Source organism: Sus scrofa, chromosome 7 (assembly GCF_054392235.1).
Source record: "Sus scrofa isolate SSC_HxYL_T2T_F1_AM1 chromosome 7, Sscrofa_HxYL_maternal_Yorkshire_Landrace_v2.0, whole genome shotgun sequence".
Lineage (NCBI taxonomy): Eukaryota > Metazoa > Chordata > Mammalia > Artiodactyla > Suidae > Sus > Sus scrofa.
In genome coordinates this window covers 68,617,531-68,645,044 of record NC_139389.1, presented here as the reverse complement: position 1 = coordinate 68,645,044, position 27,514 = coordinate 68,617,531, and the positions used below count along the sequence as shown (strand labels likewise).

General features: G+C 54.9%; 1 protein-coding gene across 1 annotated transcript in view; it reads right to left on the bottom strand.

Annotated features, from left to right (window-relative positions):
- Positions 1-1,867: 1,867 nt before the first annotated feature.
- Positions 1,868-27,514, bottom strand: part of HCN4 (hyperpolarization activated cyclic nucleotide gated potassium channel 4) — a 43,489-nt gene continuing 17,842 nt past the window's right edge. Inside the window, exons 2-8 of the mRNA XM_003128497.6 lie at positions 21,326-21,749; positions 12,710-12,871; positions 10,481-10,699; positions 8,395-8,541; positions 8,044-8,284; positions 7,577-7,741; positions 1,868-7,483 (exon numbers count right to left, since the gene is read on the bottom strand). Coding sequence (XP_003128545.3) covers positions 6,018-7,483; positions 7,577-7,741; positions 8,044-8,284; positions 8,395-8,541; positions 10,481-10,699; positions 12,710-12,871; positions 21,326-21,749 — 2,824 coding nt within the window. The 3' untranslated portion in view covers positions 1,868-6,017. The remainder of the gene's footprint in view (positions 7,484-7,576; positions 7,742-8,043; positions 8,285-8,394; positions 8,542-10,480; positions 10,700-12,709; positions 12,872-21,325; positions 21,750-27,514) is intronic.

Genomic DNA, 27,514 nt, shown 5'->3' with positions numbered 1-27,514 from the left:
TTGTAATCATTGGCAAGAAGTGGATTTAAAGTAAGTCTTGTACCCTGCAGGTGGGAGTGTAAACTGTTAGAACAGCTTGGCATTATCTTGTAAAGTGAAGATTAATTAATCCTATGACTCAGTTCTTCCAATCCTAGATACAGAGCCTAGAGATGCTTTGACATATCTTACCAGGAGCTACAAATAGGAACATTTGTAGCAACAGTGTTTGTAATCTTGACAACTGGAAATGACTGAAATGTCTGTCTCTAGAAGAACACACATGTCAGTGGGGGCCTATTCAAATCCTGGAATACTATGCAGCGGTGAAGATGAGTTACCTATGCTCCATGCATCAACTGCAGTCCCAAAATTACAATATTTAATGAAAGAAAAAAACAAATGACTCAGGACTACATACAGCAGGATGCCTCTTATGTAAAGTTCAAAATTTTACAGATACATTCAGTGGTGTATAAAAGTGGAAGGGGTATGGCCCACCCCTGGTGCAGGTGATGAAAAGATGCATTATTTGTAAAGAAATTTAAAACAATGATAAAATGGACTGACTCCATCTGCTGCTGCTTAACAGTATGCATCAGTGATTCTGAACAACGTTACTGACAAAATTATCCTCCCCACAAGGACTCCTATTTCCAATCCCTACATTTCCACCTTGGTACATAACTGAACACATATTTTAGAGACATTTCATTGCTATAGTAAAAAGTATGAAAAATAACAGGATGATAAATTTAAAGTTCAGCTAAGTGGTTTATCTTGGAGAGCAAGAGGGGAATATAACTTGGGGACCAGTGGATGCCTTCAAGGGTATTCCTTATGTTCTATTTTTTAAATCGAGTGATTGGCGCCTCACTATTTATCGCATTTTTAATATTTATGTATTTCTCATGGTTTTTTTTTTTTTTTTGGCTGCACCCTCAGTATGCAGAAGTTCCAGGACCAGGGATCACCTGTGTGCCACAGCAACAACCCAAGCCACAGTAACACCCACTGAGCCACCAGGGAACTCTGATTATATTTATTTATATCTTCTTCTGTATGTAGGAAATACTCCATGCTCAAGAGAAAATTAAAGATGCAAAAGCAGCAAGGTGAGGGAGGAGGGTTGGAGAGGACTAGGTCTGTAGTGCATTGGAAGCTGCAAACTCAAGAAAGAAGAAGAGGAGCAGAAAACAGGGAGGAACCACACAGGGGCAGCAGCCACAGGCACCCAGGCTGAAGCACACGTGGCGTGAGAAGATCAGGAACAGTCGGGACCCCGAATCCCTGAGCCTCCCGAAAAAGAATAGCCCTTTCTTCTGAGACTGAAGTTGAACAGAAAGGCAGAGCAGTAAGAAGAAAGTGGGTCTTGGAAGCGGGCAGAGCTGGCTGCTGGGCCACACACTGCTGGGAGGGCAGCAGCACAAGGCCCGGGAGGCTGTCCTGGCTTTCACAACGGGGACCTTGTCTCCAGCCATTCCATGCAGAAGAGGCGGGAGCCAGATTGCAGTGGAGGAAGATGTGACTCAAAGAAAGGGCGACCAGACAACTCTGAAGAAGTCTGGCTGGGAGGATGAGGAGGAGCAGCAGCTGGGAAGAAACATGGAATCAAGGGAGAGATTTTATTAAACTTGCAAAATGCTCTTTTAAAAATCCCCATCTGGTTTAGCCCCATTAGGCAGAGAGGATGCCTTCAGGCCTTCCCTGGGTGCTGGTAGCTTTAAGTGTGGCAGATGTCCACTGGCTTTGAAACAGGGGGCTTGGTGGCATTTGGATGAGGGGGCGGCTGTCTGTCATGGAAGGGGGCAGTATTTTATCACTTACTGTTCAGAATCACTAATAGCTGGTGATGGTGAAAGAATAAGAGAAAGCAAACCACATTTAGTCATTTTTAGTCTTGTTTTTTAATTTTCTACAGACAATGCACCTTTTGTGGCCTGCACAGACAGACTGCTCCTACCACCAGCCCTTGGTATGTACCCCCAATGGGAGGGGTGGGATTGGAGTCTCCAGGCCCTAGTGTGCACCTGGGCTCCTTCACGTTCTAGCTGACTGGTCTGGGCAGGTTTGAGCCTCAGCGCCCTTTGGCTCACTGTAACTGAGGCTAATTCTTAGCCCCTTAAGAGTTGTTGTGAGGATGGAATGAGATAACAGGAAAGCCCCAAGTGCTTAGCACTCAGTAGGTGCTTACTAAGTGTCCTTTTGAAGTCAGAAAGCATAGAAGATTGTGACCAGGGTTGCTCCAGCTCCTAGTGGAGGAGCAAAGGCCCTCTGAGGGCCTGGGGTGAATTTGGAGTGGGAAAGGTGAGGGTATCTATCCTCTGCCCAGATCCACTACTGGTGGTTTGCCTCAGCCTGCAGCTAATCCCTCCCACCCCTGGGCTGCTATCTGTCCATAAAGGCCTCCCCACAACCCCAGAGGCCAGGCCTGAATCCTGCCCTGCCCTCCCCGTGGTCCCTGAGGACATGCGACTGACTGGGCCGCAGGGGGCAGTTGTCATGGGGACGCAGGCCCTGCTGAGCTTCCTCCTTAGCAACGGGACTCCCCGGGCTGGTTACTATGGAAACAGCATGGACTAGGCAATCAGTGATGAGGACCGGGTTCCCTGCCCTTTTCTGAGGACTTTCCCCTCTTCCTGCTGGCAGGCAACACGGCACTCCTCGCACACGCTGGGAGCCCCAGGGACTTCGCTTTTCCAGTCTCAGGGCACTGCCTCTCGCCTATGTGCCTGCAAGGTTCAGCTCCCAGGGCACTTGGGGACCCTCTGTGGACAGAGGTGACAGAGGTGGCTGAGGGCTTCACAGAGGGTCTGTGGGTCAGGTGTGTCTCCCCTGCTGCCCCCCCCACCCAGACACCACGATGGCGAGTGGGTGCCACACCTCCAAACCCTGCAGGAACCTGGTGGTTGTGCCCCCTCCTTGGTCACTCTGAAAAGCAACCTTCTGGCCATGACACCCTCCCCTGAGCCTGGTCACCTTTTGTCCTCTGGCCACCCTCCATCTTCTGAGGGCCCATCTGATCAGACTAAGATTGCATCTGCCTCTTCAGTATCCACCTAGCGTGCACGTGCACACTGAATACCCTCATCCTCCAGGGAGACCAACGAGTCCCAGGGACTCTGTGGCCCCCACAGCTGGGGTGGGAAGGACCCAAGTCAGAGTCTTGCACCTCCACTAGCACACACACCCTCCTCTCTCATCCTCCTCCTTAATGACTCTCACCAGCCCATAACCAGTGAACACTTTTATCTCTAGCCCAAACTCGCACTCCCTTGCACCTTCACTCCCTGCTCTGGGAGCACATGCCTGTGCACACAAGCGCCCAGGTGCTCTAGGGACCATGTCCCCACTGCTCTCCACCACCTGGCTCCTGAGCCTCCAGCATTCCCCACTACTGTCACTCCCCCTCCCAATCCCTGCCCCTAGAAGAAGGCAGCTTCTGCTAGAATTTTTTTTTTATTGAAATAAAATATGCAACCTGGCACATTTACCGTTTTCCATTTTAAAAGTGGAAGATTTGAAAATTGCTTGTAGGGGATCAGGGTTGGGTGGGCCCATGACAGGACCTGGCTTTCCCAGTCTTCAGGCAGCAGCTGGGCTGAGTCAGAGCTTTTATAAAATGTGCGTGTGTGCACGAGCATTTAAAGAGGGTGGTGGAGCCACACCCTGATGACAAGGAAGGGTCCTCACCATTCATGGCCCTGGACCCTCCACTCCACTCCTCTTCCCTCTCCCCCCCCCCCGCCCCCTCCAGGACTAGACTGAGTTTGGAGCAAGTGCTGCTGCCTTCCTTGGCGGGGGAAGAGTCAGGTGCAAAAATCGAGCTGAGGGTGCTATTTATGGCTCTGAGAGCTCCCTGGGATCAAGGGGCTCCTTCTGTCCCATAAAGACGAAAGCCAGGTGGCTCCTGGTCTTTTCCCTAAGATCCTTCACTCTCTTCTCTCCTAGATGATTACCTCAGACTCCCTGTGGCCCATCTAGGGAGGAACTTTGTCCACAGCCCAGGACAAAACCTGATCTTGCCAACATTCTGGCGTAGAGAGTGAAGGAGTGTTCTGGATGGATGGGGCAGTGCCAGCTCTCCTCTTTACGCAGGTCTTGGCGCCTAACCTCCTCCCGCCGTTTAGGCAGTGGGTAGACCACTGACTTTGGCTCTGGCAGGAGGTGTCTGGGCGGTTTTCACAATGGCCCCCCACGCTGTATCCTGTTCTGGCTCCTAGCTGCCTTTAGATTCAAAGCCAGGCCCCTGAGCCTGTTCCCTAAGGCCTTCCTTCTGACCACTCACCTCTAGATCTCTTCCCAGAGCCCTGATTCCACGCCTCCACCTGCACCTCAGTCATATCCCCACCATGCACTTCCTCCTTCCCTCCAACTCTTACCAAACCTGGAGGCTTGGCTCAAGCCCACCACTGGCCACACACCTTCCCCAGGCCCTTAGAAAGGTCCAGCTGCCTCCTGTGTCCTGAGATCTTAAGTCCTGGGGCCCGCAGCCAGCACTCCCGGGGCTCTCACCATAGCTCACTGGGGCAATGTGCTGGGCACAGGAAGAGGAGGCAGAAGAACCATGATTTATTGAGCACCTACTGTGGTCTGTGCCGGGCGCTGGGCTGGGCATTTCCTACTTTTTTCCCCCCGGGTGCTCATAGGTCCTTGCGAGGTGGTACTTGAAGTATTCCCATTTTACAGATGGGGGACCAGACTCAGAAAGCTCAGATCACTTGCCCAAGTTGACATACCTAAGAAGCAGCAGGACTGGGATTCAAACCAGGTCTGATTACCTCTGAAATCTGGTCTCTTCCCTCTGCACTCTGTGTGGAGACTGTCAAACTCAGCCCCTCTCAACATGACTTTCTTAGGAAAAGGAACCATCGGCGCTGGCCTCAGGTAAGCATGCATTACAATCTCAGATCAGTCCCACCTCTGCCACTTGCAGTTATGCCATTCTGGAACAATTACCAAACTTGGATTCCTCATCTGTGAGATGGGGAGAATCAAAGTAATTACACCTCCTGGTCCTTGTACAGCTGAAGAAGTTACTGTGTGTAAAGTGCTTCACCAGGGCTCAGCACAGAGCAGACTCAGTCAACAGAAGTTTCCCTTACCTCCCTTTGCACAGATAGGAAAACAGAGGGCCACCGAGGTGACAGGGTGTGCTTGAGACCCTACAGGAAAGGAGAGGCACGGCCTGGAGTCTTCGGCTTCCATGTGAAGAGGTGAGGCTGGGAGTGGATTTTGAGACCAGAAATGGGGAGGGAGGGGGCCTGCTGAGAGGCCCTGGGGTCCTCTTCCCTGAGGACCAAAGAGACGCCTTCCCCCAGGCCCTGCGTGGCCCAGCCTGCGGGCCAAGGCGGGTTGCTGAATGTAAGGTGACCTGGGTGTCCTGGCAACATGGGGTTAAATTAGATTGCACACACATGTGCACACATGTGAGTGGCTATCTGCATGGCTCTACAGAGCGCTACATAGCTATACATATACACATCTTACATACATATACATAAACATATACATATTCATATACATATCTTGCTAAGTTTGCAGTAGAAAAAAATGCAAGACTCTCAGGGCCCTGGCCCATTTGTCCCAAGGGCTCAGGGGACTCCTCAGGAACAAACCCAAGGGCAGCCCTTCCTGGAGGAATGAGATGACCCCCAGCAGAGTGGGGCTCCAAGTTCACAGCTAAGGGCCTGGTGGTGGCTACTGCCTGAAAATGAATACAATGACAGGTCTGTTCTAGGAACCCCAAACATGGGTCACCCCCACCTGCCTTCCTCTGGCTTTTGCATTTGGGCCCTGCCTGCTCCCCTCCCCCCTCCCTCCCTCTAGTGCTGAGTATTAAAATAGTCTATAAAAGCAAGTGACCAAAAATCTATAGCTCTAAGAATACCTGGTTATTTTCTGCTGTCTTTTTTTCTGGTGTGGGTTTTTAAATGATAATTATTATTGTTATTGGTATATCTCCTAATCACAGTTAAACCTGAAGGAAGAAAGGAGGGAGAAAAAAAGAGGAGGCAGAGGGAGGGCGGGGCCGCAGCTCAGAGGTTGGAGGGCAGTTTGGAGCGCACTGGCTCAGACCGGGCCCCAGGTTCCCTCTGGGGAGCAGCAGTCAGAGGGGGCCCCCCAGAAGAGGCGGCTCTTGCCCCAAACAAAGAAAGCGGGGGTGGCAAAGAACCTGAGGATGTCTTCCGAGGCAGAGTGACGTGCTGGCCGGGGATGGCACCATAGGGCCTCCCGGGGAGACCGAGGCCCCCACTGCCCCCGCTGCCGCTGCCGCCCCCGGCTCTGGGAAAGAGCGGGAAGGCAGCCATTGACTCCCCAGAGGAATGCGGGGAGGCTCTGCGGAGAGTCTGCGCCCCGTCCTGGGGCAGGGCAGGCTGAGAGGCTGAGATGAGCTTGAGGTCCTGGGTGAGGCGGCCCGGGGTGAGGGGTGGCGTGCCCCGGCGCTGGGGGACCTGGGGTGGCGGGGGACTGGATGCAGGTGGCAGGAGCAGGGAACCGTGGGAGCCAGAGGCCCGGGGCGGGGCACTTGGGAAAGTTCTCGGAGGGCCTGGGCTGTGGCCAGGGGGGCTGAGACCCCCTCGGGGGGTAAAGGCTACAGGAGACGCCCCCCCAGAGGCCCCTGCCACCAAGGACAGCCGCTCAGGCTGCCGAGGGGGTGTCTCTGGCGTACTTGGAGGGCCAGCGGCCACGCCGGGGGACAGCTCCCCGGGAGGCTGGCCCAGCTGCCCAGGGCTGGACGACGGGGACCTGGCTGAGGGTGGGGGCGGCAGGAAGTGCTCCAGGAGTCCCAGGCCGCCCCGGGCCCCGGGCAGCGGGGGCGGAGGCTGGTTGGTCTGTGGGGAGCGGGCGCCTGGCTGCAGCGGCGTGAGCAGGGGAGAGTCGGACGAGGACAGGGAGCCACCCAGCGCCTTGTGGAAGTGGCCGAACCCAGCGGTGGCGGTGGCTGCAGCGGTGGATGGCGTGGGCGCTGGGGAGGAGCCGCCGCAGACCCCTGGCGGTGGGGAGGAGCTGGACGAGGGCAGGAGCGGGCTCAGGCCGGCAGGTGCAGAGAATCCGGCCAGCTGCTGGATGTGGAAGGAGGAGGAAGACAGCGTGTCCGCCTGCGACGGGCTGCTGGCGGGCGAGGCAGAGCCCAGCGCAGACGGGATCAGGGACTGCAGCCGCTTCAGGTGCCTGGGCGTCTGCCCCGCCCCGAGGCCGCCGAGCCCCGGCCCCGGGGGAGGCCGGAAGATGGCAGCGGGCAGGCGCGGGTGGTGGGTGAGGGCGATGGCCACGGAAGTGGTGGCGGCTGCCGCCTGCAGCGGTGCCTGGATCAGCGGGGTCCAGATGACGGGCGTGGGGGTCGGCGTGCCGGAGGCGGCAGCCTGGACGCGGTGGGCGCAGTGCGCCATCTCCCGGTCGTGCTGCACGATCTGCTGGATGATCTCGTTTTCCTGGTAGTTAAAGACGCCTGAGTTGAGGTCGTGCTGAACTTTGTGAAGGAGGATGGAGTTCTTCTTGCCTGAGCCACAGAACGGGAGAGAGCAGGCGCTCAGACCAGAGTGGGAGGAGAGGGAAGCCCGCCCTCCCGCCACCCGCCCGGCGGCGCTCTCACCGATGCGGTCCAGGCGGTCCAGCGCCACGGTCTCGAAGGCCCGCCGCATCATGGGGTACTCCTCCAGCACCTCGTTGAAGTTGTCCACGCTTAGCGAGTAGAGGCGGCAGTACGTGTCAGCCCTGACGCTGGCTGTGCGTCGGCCCCTCGTCAGCAGGCAGATCTCTGCCAGGACGGCAGCAGTCAAGAGGGCGCTCCCCACCGACTCCAAAGGGCCCCCCTGCCCCACCCTGACCTGGGACTGAAGGTGGGCAGGTTCACAAGGCCCCACCTCCAGGCTCTGGCCATAGGGGAGGCCAGTCCCCAACCAAAAGGTACCAGACTATCTTTCCCATCTCTGGGACCACACTCATGTCCTGGGCTCACAGACATCCAGCTCCAGGCAGTAGCATGAGGGTCTGCAATGTCACGGTCCCTGACTCTCCAGCCCATCCCCCTGTCCCACCAGGGCCCCTAGGCTGCCTCACCTCCAAAATAGGAGCCATCCGCCAGCTTGGTCTCCTTGTTGCCCTTGGTGAGCACGCTGACCACACCGTGCTGGATGAAGTACATCTTCTTGCCAATGGTGCCTTCGCGGATGATGTAGTCTCCCGGCTGGAAGACCTCGAAGCGCAGCTTGGTCAGCATGGAGGTCACGAAGTTGGGGTCCGCGTTGGCAAACAGCGGCATGGAGGCCACCAGCTTGCGGCAGTTAAAGTTGATGATCTCCTGCTCCCCAGAGAGGGTGGAGGGAGAAGAGGAGGAGGGGATGAGGGCAGCCGCCCAGCAGGAAGGCCTGGCTCCCATCCCAGGTCCAGACCCCAGGCTGCAGAGCTCACCTCCCGCAGGGGCTCACTCAGCTCGCCCAGAATGCTCTCCTCATCGAACATCTTGCCCTGGTAGCGGTGCTCGTAGTAGTCGTGGATGCGCTGCCGGGTGTCGGGCGGGAGCTTGTGGAAGGACATGTACTGCTCCACCTGCTTGTACTGAGGCCCAGGAGAGAGGGAAGAGGGTGTCACCTCCTAGCCAGTGGCTTCACTACCCCAGCTGGCACCACCCAGACTCAGCTGACTCCCAGCCACTTGGGACGGAGGAGGGGTGCCACTGGAATGTCCAGTCCTCACCATGTTTGATACTATGAAGGTGGCTGGGGGACAAGAGGGACTGTCCAAAGCCCAGTTACAGGAGGCCAACTGACCAGGAGGTTGACCAAGTCTGCTCTAAATGTCCCTCTCTTCTGTGTTACACTGTGGACTGGAGAGGCCTCACCCACAGACTCCAGAAGGAACTGTTTCCCATCAGTTGTAACAATCGGACACAGGCAGCGGAATGGGCTGCAGCGGTTAGAGCGAGTGGAGGCTGAAGCCAGGATGCCTGACCCATCATGTGGGGCATGTACCCAGTGTGGCCTTGTAGCCTCGGCTGAGGCCGAGTCTTTTGTTGAGGAGCCACTCCAGCCCATGGGAGGGGCTGGGTAGAGCAGGGACCTTAAACAGATATTTGGAGACAAGATATTTGTGAACCCAAGTGTCCAGGGCTCAACCAAATAAGAAATGCTCCTGCCCACCCTGAGGATGATGGGCGGGTGCTGCCCCAGCTGTCCCTGGATTGTGGGTGGAGAGTGGGAATCCTCAGAAGTGAGGCTGGGACCGGAGGCACAATGAGGCAAGAACAGATTTTCTGCACACTGGGATGTAAGGGATGTCCCTGTACCCCAGGAAAATCAGAAATAGGGGAGTCTATCCTCAAGTACTTGTGCTCCAAAGAGGTGGGGACACAGTGCCGCTGCAGAAAGATGCCAGGGGGCTCCTGAGGGCTGGGAGGTGAAGTTCCCTAAGGTTCTTCCAGCTGCTGCGCCCCAGGCAGGCACTGCTGGATGAAGAGGGGGAGATGCTGATGGGGGCAGGCACTGACAGACAGCAAGGATGACTGGCTCCCAGCTTCTGGCCTGGCATCTGTGCTGCTATATCTGCTAACAAGACAGGCCAGAGAGGAGGTTCAGAGTAGAGCAGGAAGGAGACTGTTATTTTGGACGCGATGAGATTGAGGCTCAGGGAGGCATCAAGTGGTCGGGGGTTGAGGAAGGAGGTGGGGGCTGATTATTCTATTTGGGTGCCACTGCACTGACATGGATAGAGAGCGAGGGGTGGGAAAAGAGCAGCCCCCAGGAAGATGAGAGGGAGAGAGGAACAGAGGGCTGGGCCCACAGCACCAGGGGCCACTGTGGGCTGTCTGATGGATGGAGAAGGTGAGCGAGCCAGCCAAGGACAGCAGGGAGGGAGCTGAGAGCACGCGTTCATGCGGACAAGTGCAAAGCCAAGGAGGGAGGGATAACTATCAGAGGGGAGCAAAATGGGGAGACCCCAAAAGACCCACTGGCTTTAGTAACAGGAAGGGCAGAGGGGATCTCAGGCTCAGTGGGCCGAGAGAAAAAAGCGGATTCAGCAGCCAAACAATGCAGGGTTTTTGGCTGGTTGGTTGGTTTTAGGAATTTGTCCAGGAAAAAGGCAGACCACAGGGAAGATAGCAGCCAGAGCCTGATGATGGTGGAGGGAGGGACAGACGCTCTAAGGGAGAGATGGAGGAAGTTTCAATGCTGATGGGAAGGCCCTCAGAGAAGGGGGTGCTGGAGGGGATTGTGGGCTGGGGGTAGGGGGCCAGGAGATGAAGGGGCCCTCAGTCAAAAGAGACAGGGCCCCGTACAGCAGGAGGAAAGGGGGGGTTCAGATAAAAAGACCATTAAAGGTTTAAAGCCGGGGAGTTGATGCAGTTCTCCCCTAGATGGGGTGCCACCTGGGGAGCCCTAATCCCAGGAGGCTGGACATGTAGGGGCCCAGGACCTGGCAGCCCGTGCTCCCTGTGGGCAGCACCGACGGACAGCTTCTCCTGAGAGCACCCAGGAGGGACCCCGGCCTCCCACCCTACCTTTTCCTGGTACTGGCGCCGGGAGGAGTCCAGCGACTGGATGAGGGCGGTGGCGTGGCCAATGAACATGGCGTAGCAGGTGGCGCCCACGATCATGCTGAGCATGGTGAGCCAGACGTCCGACATGCCCACCGGGGCCTGCCGGCCGTACCCAATGCACAGCATGTGGCTCATGGCCTTGAAGAGGGCGTAGGAGTACTGCTTTCCCCAGGAGTTGTTCTGTGGACAGACACGCAGGGGGACAGAGATTAGGGGAGGAGTGGGAGAGACTTGGGCCAAGCAGAGGGCAGGCCCTTCTCGGGAGCACCTGGAAGTCCCCGCCACTGCCCACCCCTCAGCCTATCGTCCCCGGTGGCTGGGCCTCAGGTGCCCCACCTTGCAGATGGCTGAAAGCCTTGGGTGAGGGGCGGAGATGCCCACACTGGTGGCCCTCAACTTAAGCCTTTCTCTGGCAAAAGGGGAGAGGGGTCAGACTGGAAGCCCCAGCAAAGGGATAGGCACCAGCCTAGTCCCCACCTGAACCCCCAGCAACCCGGGCTCCAGGCTGAGCCACCCTGCTGTTCTGTGCCAGCTCCATTCCCTGCCCCCCTTTCACCAAACTACTGCCAAGTGAAGCCCATTTCCCCACTGACCTCAATTATAAAACCAGATATGCTTCCCCTGGGGGGACAAGCTTGGGCAGACTGAGCCAAAAACACTGTCCTCGTTTTTTGGGTGAGCAAAGTTAAAGTGCTGTTGAGCTAAGTCGCCTCCTGTGTGAACCCGGCCTGTGTCCTGGGGCTGTGGCTCCTGGTTCCCCTCCCCCACCCAAAGGTGGCTGGTCTGGAACATACACACACACACACACACACACACACACACACACACTGCTGGGGGCGGGAGAGGAGAAAGGGAGCCAGGCTCCTGGCTATTTTTGTCTGCAAAGCCAGTCGGTGTCTCAAGGAAGGCTCAGCGTGGGAACATCGAGCTCAGAAGGGCCATCTCCTGAATTTAGTGCATGTGTGGGCCTGTCACCCTCACAAAGGAAAGGGCTCCAAATGAGGGGGCCACCAGATAAACCCCAGCACCGGCCACCGCCCCCATGCTCTCTGCTCACGAGGCAGACGCATTAGCAACGAAGGGGAAACCCACCCTGTTGCATGACCCTCAGAACCCCTGCCCAGAGCCCCAAGCCCTTCATGGTCACCAGGCCATGCCCAGCACCTGGAAGAAGGTACAGGAGCTGTGTGCCATGTCCAAGGTCACGCAGACAGTCCTGGACATAGCTGAGCTAGTCTAGGGGCTCTGAGGCCAGACCAGGGTGGGAGGTCTGCGGGGCTGATCTCCAGGGGTGGAGGGGTCTGGGCTCAGTCTGGGGAACAGGGGTGGTCCCCAGTGGCCTCCAGCCAGGGTTTCCAGCTTCACTGCTGAGCCTCTGGGGACCAGGAAGTTCCATCCCTATGGCCAATTCATTTACACTTAGCTCATCAAAAGGCTGTTTTGTAAAGGCCTGTTTGATGCTGAAAGATGCCTCGGGGTCTCTCTCACCTCTTTCAAAGCAAGATTTTCCTCCCCTGGGGCCCTGAAGATGTGCCAAGAGACCAAAATGGGAGCTAGAGCTAGGAGGCAGGGGCTCCCAGCCCCAGAGGAAAAACTCACAGGTCCAGGGGATCCCCCACCCTGCCTGGAGCCCACTTGGTCCATGGGGATGAGGGACCCTGCCCCAGGGCTCCTCTCACCCACCTGCAGGGCTGGAGCAGGGAGGAGGGAATCAGGACCCCACCCGTGACTAGGCTGTGTGGTCTGTGGGGCAGGGGATGGGCAGGGAAGGAGAAGGGGCAGGGGCCAGCCCAGCTCTCCTGCTGGAGCAGAAAGTGGCAGCCATACATGATCTGGGATGTGTGAGCTGCCAAGAGGGCCCCGCACTGGTTTCTCTTTGCTGGGGCTCAGCTTTCAACAGTTGCGTCTGCTTCCGAGGAGCAGATGTAGGAGGGCAGAAACCACCAGCCCGGCTTTGCCACCCCTGATAGAACCTGAGGAAGCCCTGGTCTTAGTCTCCCAGAGTAAAATCAGGGCCAAATATCGAGGTTCCCAGCTGCAGAGGGGGCTGTAAGGCGGCAGAGGTGGCAGCACACAGCCAAGAGGTCTGCCACAGCCCTGCACTGCGTGGAGGGTTCTCCTTGCAGGGACTCAGGAGGAGTCCCCTTGGCACCTCATCGGTCCCCCTCCCGCCACACCAGGGGTGCTCACCACCATGTTGTTGATGGACACCCAGCAGTCATCGGGGAAGTCCTGCAGCATGGGCACCAGGAACTGCAGGCAGCCGTCCCAGTGGCAGAGCAGGAGCATCATGCCAATGAGGTTCACGATGCGCACCACGGCGCTGGCCAGGTCGTAGGTCATGTGGAAGATCTGTGGGCAAAAGGAAGAATCCTCCCATGGCTGGGAGCCGGCTGCTCCCGGCCATACCCTGCAGCATCTTCAGGCCCCGCCGCTCTGCACACCCTGGGCAGCGCACCTGGCCCAGTGCAGGTCCAGCCAAGGTGGGGGTGGGAGGGTGGCAGGCCAGGCCCTGGGAGAAGCAGCCTGTGGGCTGGGGGCACAGAGGGATGCCACCTGGGATCCCTGTGGATGTGGGGGGGCCTCCTGTGGGGTGTCCAGCCAACCAGGCAGGACACACAAAAGGAGGGCTGGTAGAAGGTAGAGCCCAAACAGCCCTGAAGCAGGCAGAGAAGCGGCCTCCCCAGTCTGCCCGGGGCTGTGAGGACAAGAGCCGCCAGCCAGAGGCTCCTCAGGGGACCATGGTCTGTCTGTAGTCACACCAGAGACATGGGATTTCCCTAAATCTGTCACTGGAGGACCACCCACCCTCTGCCACGGGGGCAGTACAGACATATAGGCTCCAAGTTCCTACAAACGTTGATCCCAGGCTCAACTTCTATCCCATTCCTAATTGTGTGACCTTGAGAAAGCCCCTGAGCCTCTCTGATCATGTTTGCTCATCTGGAAAGTGATGATAAAAATTCTTACCTTGAGTGGGTTGTCAAAGGAATTAAATTATACATATAAAGTGCTTACTACTGGGTATGGAAGTATTCAATAACTTGCAAACCATTATTAATTTATTAATAATTAACCTCTACAATTAGTTAATATGTCTGCACAGCAACTGTCTCCTGTACAGTTTAATAAAGTGCAGCACCGTGGCCCCCGCCCCGGCCACCCAGCCAGCTCCACTCCTACGGCTTCGAGTGAGAGGCTAAAGTGTGGCCAGGCAGAGCCAAGGGTGGGTACATCCCAGCATCCCTGCCCCACCTCCCTTCTCCCAGAGCTGCCTCTTGGTCCAGTTTCAGCAGAGTCACCATGGTGACAGGGCGGTGAGGGAACAGAGAAGGAAGGAAGGAACAGAAGTGGAGGGAGGTCTGGCCTTGTCTCAAAGGTGGCCCTTTGGGGCTGGCCCACCCAGCTCCAGTCCCTCCCTATTATTCCCAGGTAGAGAGCCTTCCGAGAGAGGGGCTTTGGGCCCAAACTGCAGACTCATCCAATGCCACAGAGACCTAGTTTAAGCCCATTTCAGATGGGGGAATCTGAGGCCCAAAGAAACAGACTCTAGATATGTCAAACCCTGTCCAGTGGTCTTTTGTCAACAGCCCCCCAGCTGGTGGCAGGATAGTCTGGGATACTAGAGACCTCGGTTCCTCCTTCTGAAATGTGGGCTTAGCCTGGGTCTTGGTTTTGAAAAACTGAAGATAAACTTGGCAAGTGGCAAGGAAGATGGCAGCCCTCGCTTGTCCCACCCCCCACTATGTCCCCAGAGGGACAGTAACACCACACCTGAGTCGGGGCTCACAGTCCCACAGGCATCAGCTCATTCAAGTTCACAACAGCCCTTGGCTGAAGATGCTGTTAGCCCATTTACACCACGGCTCAGGGAAGTACAGGGACATCCGCTTGGTCACAGTGGCAGCAGCAGAGGCAGACTGGAACCCAGGGCTGCCTGCAGATTATTAGACTGGCCCAAGGAGGGAAGGGTGCTTTTCAGGGACTCTGTTTTCTAGATAAAACAACTCAAAGTGGCCAAGTGATGTGGCCGTGTTCACAGAGCACGCGGGACCCAGGGCCAGGTGAGCCTCTCTGGCATCACTCCTCTGTAAGGCCAGCGCATGGCATGGTGCTATAGACAGAGCTGTGTGCCTGGCAGCCTAGCCACACTGGAGCCCAGAAAGCAGCCCCAGGGCTGTCAGTGTGCCATTGCCTGGCTAAGCCGGTACATCCCAGGATAAGGAGGGGTGGGCACTAGAGACCAGGCAGCACAGAGTGCGAATGGGGCCTGGGTCTGGGATGCAGAGCATGCCTGAGCAGGATGCCGGTGCCCCCTGGCCATCCCTCCACTGTGGGCCATGCCTCAGGGCCTGGATCCTGAGCCGGGGTGGCTCCCCTAGCCTCTCCCCCTGACCCTGCAGCAGCTCCTCAATACCAGCACCCCAACTCTGGTTGGCTCCAAGGGAAGATCCCCCTTCTGCCTCTTCAGCACCTGATTAGGTAAACACATAGCTCCATGACCTTGGGCTCACTAAATTTACTTTTTTCTTTTCTTTTCTTTTCTTTTTTTTTAGGTTCCCAGGCTAGGGGTTGAATCAGAGCTGTAGCCGCCAGTCTATGCACAGCCACAGCAACGCCAGATCCGAGCCATGTCTGCAACCTACACCGCAGCTCATGGCAACGCCGGATTGCTAACCCACTGAGTGAGGCCAGGGATCGAACCTGCGTCCTCATGGTTCCTAGTCATATTCATTTCCACTGAGGCGCAACGGGAACTCCTCACTAATTTTCAAAATGTTGGCTGACCCGAATGCTATCAGCTTCCCCACTCAGGGGGGATGGAGAGCATGGGACCACTTAGTCTCAGGGATGGTAAACGCCTGCCCTCACCTCCCACCACACCTTAGCTTACCCTCCAAAGAAACAAAGCTAGACATCTGCCCCCACTTCTCAGGGTTGCTGGAAAAATTAAACTGGCTAAGAAAGAGCTCTGGGCTCTGAACACACACATGGGTGGGGTCATTATTATAAAGTTCCTTTGTTTCCCAGTCGCTATAGACTAAATATTTGTCTCCCAAAAATCGGTATGTTAAACCCTAGCCTTCAATGTGATGGCATTAGGAGGGAGAGGTGAATAGACCATAAGGGTGGGGCCACCTTGAATGGGATTAGTGCCCTTGTAGGAGGAGACACAAGAGAGTTGGTAGGTGGCCGTGAGAGGTCATAGGAAGAAGGCGGACATCTGCAGATGAGGAAGCAGGCCCTAGAACCCAACCACACTGGCATCCTGATCATGTCCCTGCAGCCTCCAGAACCATGAGAAAGAAATGTTGGATGTTTAAGCCCCCCAGCCTGGGGTATTTTGCTATAACAGCCTGAGCCAGATACTACATTGAAGGAAGCCTTGGGCCACTTTTAGAAAGCATCCCAGATGCCACCACCCACAGTAACTGCTCCTTTCTATGTGGTTCTGTGTGTCTTAAAGGCCATGTCAAGGTTGGCACGTTTTAATGCGAGGTATCGCTCCTTTGGTATCATCATTGTTTTTCTTCTCATCTTTTTCCAAGATTGGGCCCTTGTCTAATTTTACCTTTGTCGTGATCTTAGCAATGAGTATGCAGAGGGTCTCAGAAACTGTGATGTGCCTAAGTGACGAAGGAAAGGTGATGAAGACAGTGATGGAGACGATGCGGATCAGGGCTGTCACCGAGGCATTTGCAAAAGGCCCCACTCTGGGCAGGCACAGCCCACAGGGACCCTGCCTTTGCAGGAAGGAAAAAGGTGCTTTTTCCTGCAGGTGGTACAGACTCACGTATCCTCAGAGAGCCTGGTGGCAGTGGTGATGGTGGTGGTGGTGGTGGTGTACCTGGTATTGGGCTGAAAAATGACGCAGATGCTGGGAGTGCCCGGGCGGGGCAGTTGTGGGGGGGTGTTGGGGGTACCACGGATGGCTCTCAGACACGCAAAGCCAGGGATACCAGGGTGGCAAAGTCTGAGCTTCCCGTGAAGAGTTGGTGGAGGACACATCCATGCAGGCTAGGAGGGTACCCCAGATGGTGGACACTCGCGCCCCCCACAATACTCTTCAGCACCAGGTGTGGTTGCTGAGCGCAAGGCTGGACGTTGCTGGGAGAGGTTGCTAAAGACACATGTGTCCCCGCTGTGGGCTGGGGCCACAGGCCACCCGCAAGTCAGCTGCACCAAGCAAATATTTGTCTTGCTCTTTATACCTCATTAAAACCCCCTTTTATGATGTTGGTTCTGACTGTGGGGGTTGAGTGCCTTCATTTCCAGCGCCTGGGCAGCATGCTCTCTGTGCCCAGTGTGGCACTCAGGGGACACTCCACTTCCCTTCTGCAGTTTCTGGACTCCAGAGCAAGGACAGGGTGGTGTGTCCGAACTTGGGCGAGTACCTGCTCTGCCCCCAGCCTCAGTCTCCTCACCTGTGTGATGGGCAATAACTGCTAGCCCTCCGGGCTGTTACTGAGGATCAGGAGAGGGTTCCACAGCTGGCACGCACCTGGTGCTCAGCACAGTGGTCCCTTTCCCTCTCGTTCCCAGCCCTCAAAACAAAGAGTGGGTTTCTCAGTCCTGGGGAGAGACCAGAAACTGGAGTTTGTGTCCAGGCCTCTTCTTGGGGTTTGGTGGCGTTCCCTCCTGGGACTCATTTCTTCCTCAAGGAAGAACAAGCGTCTCCCTGGGCCTCAGGAACAAGAGGCCACCCTGGTGACAGTAACCCTGGGCCTGAGTAGGTGGCTGATGTGTGTGTATCCTGGGTACAAACTAGAGGTGGCTGAACTGAGGGGCATGCCAGGTCCCTTCCTGGGGCCCATAGAGAGGACCAGCCCCTGCCTCTGGGAACCACACCTCTGTGTCATCCCAAACTCCTGATTCTGAGAGCAGCAGAGAAATCAAGGCCCATCAGGGGCTGCCTGCCTCCTGCCTCCAGTCTCCCCCCGAAGGTGCTGCCGAGGCAAACAAGAGGCTCCTGGGATGGGTCACTGGGGTGCTGCACCGGGAGAGGAACAACCGAAGGGGGGCAACCAGGGTTTCTAACAATAGCCTCCATGCCTATAACAAGCTCACACCTCAGAGGGAGGGAAGAGGCTTGGCTGGGAGAGGCTGGGAGGGAGGATACTGACCTAGATCGCCCAGGATGGAGGCAGAAGCTGGTGTCCTCTGAGATGTCGCCTCTGCCTGCCAAGACCCTCCACCTCCCCTGACTCCCCAGAACTGCTACGAACTCTCTGACGGGGAGGCTGGGCCGGGCCAGGCTGGGGGAGGCAGTGGCAGGCTGAGGGTCGGGAATCCAGCAAATCTGAAGCTTCAGCAGTGGGCCTTGGCTAAGCTCTTCCCTCCGCAGGGGAGGCTGACTCCCCAGCCTCCACCCAGGGCCACAACCATGTCCTCAAGATGACCGGCTAACACGATCCCCGCCGAGGGAGGTGAGAGTGAGGACTGAGCCCCAGCCTCTGAGAACATGAGAGTGCATCTGACAGATGAGGAAACCGAGGCCCAAAGAGGGAAAGGGATTCACAAGAATTGGAGTTGGAGGAGGAGACAGAGTAGGGGTACCTCCACGAGGACCTGTCCTTCTAGGTCTCTTGCAGACCTGAGGCCTCAGAGGGTCTCCCTGCTGCTCCCTCTGGGCCAGGCTGAGGCTGGGAGAAGCCCCACGGCTGGGCAGGCTACCAAGGATCTGGAGACAGGGCTCCTGGGACCGACTGGGAAAGCCCAATTCAATCCCGGGGGTCTGGGGGGAGCCCTCGGCAAGGCCGTGCACCCAGCAGACACCGGCCCAAAGCAATTTCCTTCCCAGCTGGTAGGTAAGATAAGGGTGTGTGTGGAGGGAGCAGGGAGTCATCCATCTGGCCTCCCGGGAGCTCCCTTCCTGCCCGCAAGATGGGGTAGAGATATCCTGGTCAGAGCCCTGGCCTGGGGCCTCTGTCCTCCAGGGAAAGGCCAGGGGCACAGCCTGCCTGGCCACTTCCAGGTGGCCCAGAGGGCGCCAGGCCAGAGGGGCAGTGGGGACTGGAGCCCCGGCCAGCTCCCAGGGTGTATGGTATAGGGACAGTAAAAGCAGCACTTAGCTCCTGCCCAAACACTAGCAACTCTGCCAATCCTCCCCAAAGTACCCAAGCATAAGTGGGGAGCTGGGGCCTGGAGACGTGAACCAACGCCAGAGGAGGGAAAGGGTGACTACTTCTCTGCTTTTAACAGCAGCCTAGTTAAGTCCAAGACACACAGAAGGTTGGGGGCTCGGGGACAGAGGGCACCAACACGGTTCTGATTTTCTACTTGGGACAGAAACCAAGAGACCAGCCCATCAGGACATTCCAGGAAACACGCCTCCATCTCTCCTCTGCAGCCACGCAGAGCGGCCCCAGCCACCCCACCCTGGCACCCATGGACACCGTCCCCTCCCACAGGCCAGCCTCTCTCTCTGCATCTCCATCCATCAGGTTCCTCGCCCCCAAACTGTCCCACAGAACTCACCCCACCCCTCCACCCTCCTGCCTGCCTCCCCAGCCTCAGCAGGGAGTCGTCCCCAACCCAGGGAACAGTGACAGAGCCCATCAGCCTCCTTTCAGGCCACCTCAGAATGCAGGGAGGGCCAGGCTCGGGAGTCAGGAGGCCTAGGTCCAGATCCTGTGATGGGGGCAGCTGCCCTTCACCCTCAGTTTCCCCACATGACAAATACGGATGATAAATCCTGTCCTGTTTACCTTGTCGGCTAGGAGTGAGGAACCAGTGCCCCCGGGGGGAGAAGTATTTGAGGAAAGTACACCCCTTGTAGAAGCGCAGGGGTTATGAAGACAGCCAGTGGGGAGGGGCATTTAGTCACCAGTTCTCTGCTCTGGCTTCACGCTGAAGGTTTTATAAACATCATCTCATTTAATCCTCACAACAATCCACCGAAGAAGGTATGACTTATACCCACTTTGCAGATCAGAGGCCGAGGCACTGGGGGCAAGGTGGCCCCAAGGTCAGACAGCGAGGCAGTGTGGAGCCAGGATGTTAATAATTCACATGCGTCATCCTGGCTCCAAAGCCCACACGCCTCCCCTCATGCCCGGTGGGGACTGCCACACTGCTGGGAGCCAAGAGCACCAACTGGGATCTGATCTGGCCCTGCCAGAGGTCTGCTGCGTGACCTTGGACAAGTCATTGCTCCTCCTGTCAGCAGGAATAATGCAAATTTTCCAAGCCAAAGAGAATTTCTTCCATGAAGCGGTTCTGCCAGGCTGGTGCAGGCACTTCTGCAGCACAGGTGTTCATGACACCTCTGACCTCAATCTGCCAGTGCCTCGACTACCAGCCAACTGATGCTGTTGCCCAGGGCACATGCTGATGCTGGGGGTGGAGTGGGGTGGGGTGGGGGCCTCATGTCCTGAGCATGGGAACGTCCATCCCATGAAGCAGAACTTCCAGAGATGGGAGACCAGCAGAGAACGACAACAAGAAATGCACCTCTGCAGAAGCTTTCCCAGACCGCAGCCCACTCTGGAGCCCAAGGCCAACAGTCTCACAGATCCCACTTCCCGCAGTCCTGGTACCCTCCAGGCTGGCCTGCCTGCTACTTCCAAAAGGGGGTACCTGGGCAGTGGCTGTGGTCTCATGGTCACCTGCTTTTTTTTTTTTCTTTCCCCAAACCGCAGCCTGTAGGCCTCTCTTTCTCCCAGAGAAGGATGCATTCAGCCCACAGATGAGTCAGGTTTGTTCAGAATGGTGTTAGCCACCTGGTTCTTTTACAATTTTTAATTTAGTTTCTATAGCCAGTGCCCTAGGATCCCTTTCCAGCTTGTGCTCACACAACTCCAGGAACGCTCCAAACTTGCACTGCCTACAGCCAGAACCTTTGGCTCTTTGTCAGAGGCTGGGCAGCAGGAAACCACCTTACCTGCTTGCACCGAGGGCTGGAAGTGTCCTGAGCCGAGGACCAACAGGTGAGGGGATACAGAAAGTCCAACTCCTTGGCCCTGACTGGGACAACTCCCACGTGTGGGGTACACTGAGCTCCCCATGGGACTTTGCTTGGGGTCACCCTTGTCTGAGTTCCTTCCTTCCTATTCCTTTCCCAGTCTCTCTTCCCCAATCCCTTACCAGATCTTCCCGGAAACACCTTCCCCACCAAAAAACATCACTTTCATACAAATCCTCATCTCAAGGTCTGTACCAGAAGAACCCAACCTACGACAGTTGCCAACAAAGTCTGCACAAAAAAAATCCAGATTTCTGCTTCTCATGATTAATCTGTAGATCTAGCAACCTGAGACCCACTCCCACTTGGCCACAATGGTGAGAGCTGAGTAGAGGCTGCTTGAATCAGATGAAGATATATTCTCCCACTTTCCCCAGTCCACCATACTCCCTACTATCCTCCAAATGGCCCTTTTCCCCCATTCCTATCCCCTGCCTGGCCCCCATAGGTTTATGAGTTTGCAACCCCTACAATACAGTGCAATGATTAACAATGCAGGCTCTGGAGTTCAGGTTCACTAATTAATAATTCTGTGACATTATATAAACCCTTTAGAGACTTTCTCTGTTTCCTCCTGTAAAAAATGAGTACTTACACATACCTTTCCAGGATCCTCTACGGCTGTTGGAAATTTAATTAGTATATTGCCTATACAGTGACCTTGTGTAGTATCTAGCACATAAGAGGGGTCAAGAAATTACTAATATTTGTCCTCTTGGAGAAGATGTGCCTGCTAAAATCTAACAGCCCACATCCAACTATCTGAGGTCACGTGCTGGGCCCTCACTCCCCTTCAAGGAAAGATTTCTCTTCCCCCAAGAGGTTTGGGTCTGATCACTCACCTCTTCCCACTGGTGAATATATCGAATGAGGCGGGAGAGACGCAAGAGGCGCAGGAGGCTGAGGATCTTGGTGAAACGGACGATGCGCAGGGCCCGGGCAGTCTTGTAGACCTCCGAGTCGATGCGTGTCTCTACAATGAGGAAGATGTAGTCCACAGGGATGGAGGAGATGAAATCCACCACGAACCAGCTTTTGAGGTACTTCATCTTAATCCGCTGTGGGTCCAGAATGATCTCTGTGTTGTCCTCCACCACAATCCCTGTGCGAAAGTTGAGGACCAAGTCGATGAGGAAGAAAGTGTCTGACACCACATTGAAGACAATCCAGGGTGTAGTGTTCTCATCCTTGAAGAAGGTGATGCCCACAGGAATGATGATCAGGTTTCCCACCATCAGAAGCAGCATCGTCAGGTCCCAGTAAAATCTGCCCAGAGACACAGGGATCAGTCATAGGAGGAGAGAGAGAATGAATTATAGACTAAAAGAAAGCTCAGAGAGAGCAAAGGTAGGAGAGAGAAGACTTGAGTGGTTCTGAGAACCTGCAGAAGACAGGCACATGGGTACCATGGCAAGATGTGATGACTGGCACAGAAAGAGGCTCTTCCTTAGGCATCCTTAGCGATGTCCTCTGCCTGCCTCTCTGTGAGCTCCCTGATGACAAGCCTCCTACTCCAATCCCCATGCCCCAGTGAGAGACTGAAGAGCAAACCAAACAATGACATTGAGAGAGAAGTAAGAGGCAATTTAAGCAGTGGAAGTAGTTCACCCCACACTGCCCAGGCTCAGGCCAGGTTGCTCCATCCTCCCTGAGGGTCAACTGTAGCCTGAGACAGGCTGGTAAGCATACATGCCACAGACAGTGAGCAGAGAACAGGGAAGGTCCAGACACACAGCAGGTACCCAGGAAGCATGGGATTGAGCCCCGGCTCTGTTGCTGACACTTGGTGACATCAGGCAGGTGCCCTCCCCACTCTGGGCCTCAGTTTCCCCACTGTACAATGACAGGTCCCATAATTCTGATCTGTCCCTCTCCCACACCGGCTCTCCCTTCAGCCTATCCCTTATAGTCTGAAGACGTCTTACTATCACTCTTCCCCAGAGGTTTGCCTCAAACACAAAGTTGAGGAAGGTCAGTGATACCGTCAAAGGCAGGCAAGGCTAATGGGGAGATTTCAGGCACTAGTGAGGTACCACCTAATCCAATGGGGTACCAGTGGGGGCTTCCAGCATCATTTCTCCTAAGGCCTCAAAGCAACTGCAAGTGCTTCCTGGGGGAGGTGGGGAGGGACCCTCAGGGTGAAACCTCTGAGAGGTCAAGCAATATGAGGAGGTAAAAGCCAACTCACTGGTCTCCCACTTGGCCCAGATGGAGCCCATCTGAAGTGTACAGACAGCACAGGCAGGCACAGACCCTATGTATAGAAGGCATGACCAGCGACCTTGCCCCCAAAACCACCCACTGCAGGGCTGGCCCCAAGACCAAAAACTTGCACTGCAGAGCTATTTCCCTCTGCTAGTAGTTTAGAGAGTGACACAATGACAGATGGAGGTATTCTGCTGGGCAGAAATAAGCATGTCTTTTCTCAAGAGAAATAACCTTTCAGCCATCTTTAATTCTTTACTGCAGGGAGACCAGGAGGGAAGGAGTGGGAGATAAAAAGATAAACTTCCTTGAGTTTTCAGAGGGTCCCACTGCAAAACCAAAGTGCCCCTGCCTGAATGGTTCCAAGATTTAAAAAAAGTGCCTTCATAGCAAATTGCTTTCTTTGTCCAACTCAAAATGGTACTATGAGTCAAGGAGAGAGCATTCTGTTTCACTGGAGGTGGGTGAGACAGTGGTCCCACGTCACACGGCTCAGGGAAGTGTGGCTTTCAGGATGGCAGTTTTCAGCAGCTCCTTTGAAAGCCAAGTTCTTCAAGGCCTCAAGACAAGACTTCGAGTCAGAGCCTCATTGGCTGAGGCTTTTCATTCACAACCCACCACCTCCTCTCTAGCCCCAATTCCCCTAGGCCATGTGGGAGAACCCACCCCAGCCTTCACGCCCATGACACAGAACACAGCACACCCTACTAATGACTTGTGGGGCCCAGGAGAGTGGTTTCAGATTCTATGCTGCTCTCAAGCTGTGTACACTCTCCACTCAACCTCATGCACACCATTCAAAGACAGCTGCAGACACGCATTAGATGCCACACACAGGTATCCCCATTCACCCACACAGTGTGCAAACACCCCTATGTATACATGGTCATCACTCCTTTTCCTTTAATCTCTCAGGAAAAACAAAACAAAGCAAAAAATTGTGACAAAGAGAGGCCACTGAGGACCTGGTGGCCCTCTGTACATAAAGCTAATAATACTCCCAGACTGGAAGAGCTTCTAAAATTAACAGAGCGGGTGCAAGGCGGCTGGAAATGCTGACTCGGGCAGGCCTGCCATTCCAGCAGGTTTCTACACTCTCCCAGCTCTAGTTCCCTCAATTACAGACCAAATTTGAGACAGTAATTAACAGGAGAATGTTTGCATTTAGTGGTCTTCATAAAACCAAATTACATGAGGCAAAAACACCCATTTCCTTGCATTCTGACTAATTGCGTCAATCGTGTTTCCAGATGCTAAGGAATATTTCTGGTGCCTGATCTGGGCTGGGGCTGGAATACTGGAGCACTCCTTCCCACACACTCCTGTCCTGGAGCCTCCAAGAGATGCACAAGTGCCGCATAACGTGGTGGGAAGAAAGCGACACGGGCTCTCGGGTCCAGCCAACCTGAATTTGATTCCTGGTCTGTCATTTACTAGCCAAGTCACTTAATCTCTCCATGGTCAGTTTCCTTCTCTGCTCAATGAGGTTAACATTATCTAACTAGCAGGACTGTTAAAAGAACGAAATGAATTGATATTTGTAAAATGCTCTGATCTACACCTAGCCTGTATTTTGTGTGTGTGCGTTTTATATATTGTTTTTTTGAAATTCAGTTTTAAACTATTTGAATGTTATAGCCTGTATTTTTTAAATGAGTAAATAAGTAATTCAAGTTAATAAATTCACAAGAAAGCGGTGAGGGAGGTAGATGAAATCTTCTGATGAAGAGCCAAAGCAAAGCACCTACTGCAAGTGGGTGAAGGGGAAATTATAATGGTTCCAGAAAAGCCACTGGTAGAAGTCAGGGGCCACAATATTCCCTGGAAAATTGGGCAGAAGAATTTATCTATTTCAGCAGAGACACCCTGACTTCAGGGAGCTCCTGGTCCAATCAGAGGACAAGGTTTAGACAGAAGACAAGTTTTGGCAATGACGTAAGAAACCATTCCAGGCAGCAGCCCAGGCATCTGAAAGGGTGGGCTCCTGGTAGCTAGAAGGGTGAGGTCAGAAAGTGCTTCTGGAGGAGGTAATAGGAGTTGGGCTTTGGGAGCTGACCTTGGCTTTGTACACTATGAGTCCTTACGCTGCCAGACAGTTGCAGAGTGAAAGCTGGGCTGGGCAAGAGCAAAAAAAAAAAAAAGAAAAAAAAAAACGATCAGCACCACGGACAGCTCCCAGCATGTCTGCCAGCCCTGCCACCCTGGCCCAGCCAGGGGAAGTTGGCAAGAGTCTTCCCACTGCTTCTTTAGCTCTCTGGCCCCTTCTCCCCCAGTCCTAGTGATTAGAAGCATCTCATGTGATTCCTCAATGGCCCTGCACATTTTCACTGGGGACTCCTTGGTGATTCAAAAGGCTCTACTCAAAAAGACCCCCAAACACTTCAAGTATCAAACACGAACTTTGCACTTTCAATGCATTTCTTCATTTACTCCTATACCAGCACTAAAGTGGCTGCTATAATCTGTATTTTACAGGTGATGACACTGAGGCTCAGAGAGAAGTAACTGCCCAAGACCACACAGCTTGTAAGGAGAAGATCCAAAATTCAGAGAGGTCTGTGGAACTCCAGAGTCTGACCTCTTGGGATTTTCAGCACCTCAGTGGGATGCTGGGGGACAGACAAGCCTTTCTGGGACCTTTGCTACAGAGGTAGCCTACCACAGCAGGTGCATCCATGCCCTAGAGACAAGAGAAGAGAAGTTTGTAAAGATATTTCAAGGGGATTTATCCTCCGGATGCTGGGCCCTCTAAGATACTTCCTGGGTGGGGAAACTAGAACACCTTTTTTTAAAAAATAAATATATTTATTTATTTATGGCCATTCCCAGGGCATGTGGAAGTTCTCAGGCCAGGAATTGAACTTGCACTACAGTAGTATCCGGAGCCACAGGAGTGACAATGCTGGATCCCTAACCCGCCAAGCCACCAGGGAACTCCTAGCACACCTTTCAAGTATTAAAAGCAACCCACTCATCAGCAGTCAATAGGGCACAGTTGTACCCATCCCGCAGAAGGGAAAACCACAAAAGTGGATGTCCAATTCTCCCCTAGTCCCCCCTCCCACTGCCTCTAGAAACTTTCATGAATAAATCCCACAATCTAGGCTATGCATCGGTGGTGGCTGGTGTCAGGCCCTAGAAGGGAAGCAATGATAGCCAGACTCAGACATGCTGGAGTTGGCACAAGCCTGAATTAGAGGCCTGGGTCTCCCCAAAGCCAGATGACCCTCCCCATCCAGGGATCTTTAAGCTGAGAGGAAGTCCTCACCAGCAAGGCATCACCTGGGCTCTGGAGACCCTTCCCCAGGACCCCTGGCCTGTTCTCCCTCAATTCAGACCTTACTTCCTACCTGGACCACCAGGTCCATCCAGGCAGGTGATGGCTGCTCAGAAAGGGGGAGCAGCCTGTGGCAGCTGTCTCATGCACAGAAGGAAGCCCAAAGGCCATTACACTGATACCTAGAACATTTCATGGTCTGAGAGGAAGGTTATGGCCTCAAGGGAGGTGAGGGAAGAGAAGAGAGGAGGCTCCTGACCCTGATCTCAGAGGCCTTTGGACCTCCTACCCTGGAGGCTGCAGAGGATATGAATGGTGATAAAACAGAGGCAGGGGAAGTGGAAGTCCTGAAACAGGGTTGATCTCCTTCAGTTTCCTCTTGTCCACACATGCCCATGCTCGCCTCTGAGAACAGATGCTCATGCACGCTCTCTCTCACATGAACACACCTGCATGCACGCACGCATACACACACACACACACACACACACCCTTTGTGCACATACTCTCGTCTATGTACCCGTTAAATTTTGCCATTGTATACACATCCATTTTCAGGTGGGCATATTTTCTTGCACACCCAATTGCAGACATTTTGACACAAATGATATCCACTGGGAATCCAGTCAGCTGGAGGAAAGGGAACGTCTGGTTTTGCCCATTAAGATTTTTCCATCCTTCGAGATTCACCTGAAGCGCTGCCTCTTCTGGACCTCCCAGACTCTCAGCCCAGCCTGAGCCCCGGCTCTGATCTCCCAGAACACTGTGGATTCCCTGAGGGCAGGAGCCTGGTCCCACGCAGGCCTGTGCCCCTGCGGTGCTGGCGGCCAGGGGGCTTCCCATGCTTTCTCCTGGAGGAGCAGCACAGCCACGGTCCCATCTCATACCCTCCTCCCTCTGCGCAGATGGCTCCCACTCCAGACACTGCTCCTAGCACCAGACTGCATTCCCACCTGCCACCTGGAGGGCCTGCTGGCTCCTCCACCCAGCAAGTCCAAGGCTGAGCTCAGCATCTTACTCCTCAAAGCTGAATGGCACAGTCAGCACTTCAACTGCCTGGGCTCGAAACTGCACAGCCATCCTCAGCTGCCTTCTCTTTCCTCCCACCCGCCCCCAGAGGCCCACCCCCCACGCAGTGACCAGGTCTCATGTGGCCTCTTCAATGACAGCTTCTGAATTGGTCCCCAAATACTCTGTCCTAGATGAGCTCCTCACTACTCCCCACCCAGTGGACCCTTGCCCTGTCACCCGCCTGGTTGCCAGCCTCCTCTCTCTCTCCCTCCAAATCACATGATCTCTGGGTTACCCGGACACAATGCTATGATTCTGTAACCCCATGCGTGAAACATCCCCCCTCCTTTGGTAGACACCCCCCCTCCCCAGTGACTACAGAAGAAAGTTCAAGTTCCTTGGTCTGGCAAATCCCTGACCCCTCTTCCCTCTTCTCCCTCCTGCTTTCTTCCCAGGAGCCAACTGAACACCCAACCACGGGCCGCATCGCCATCCTCTTCCTGGTTCCTCCTCCTGAGACCACCCCTATCTTGTGAAA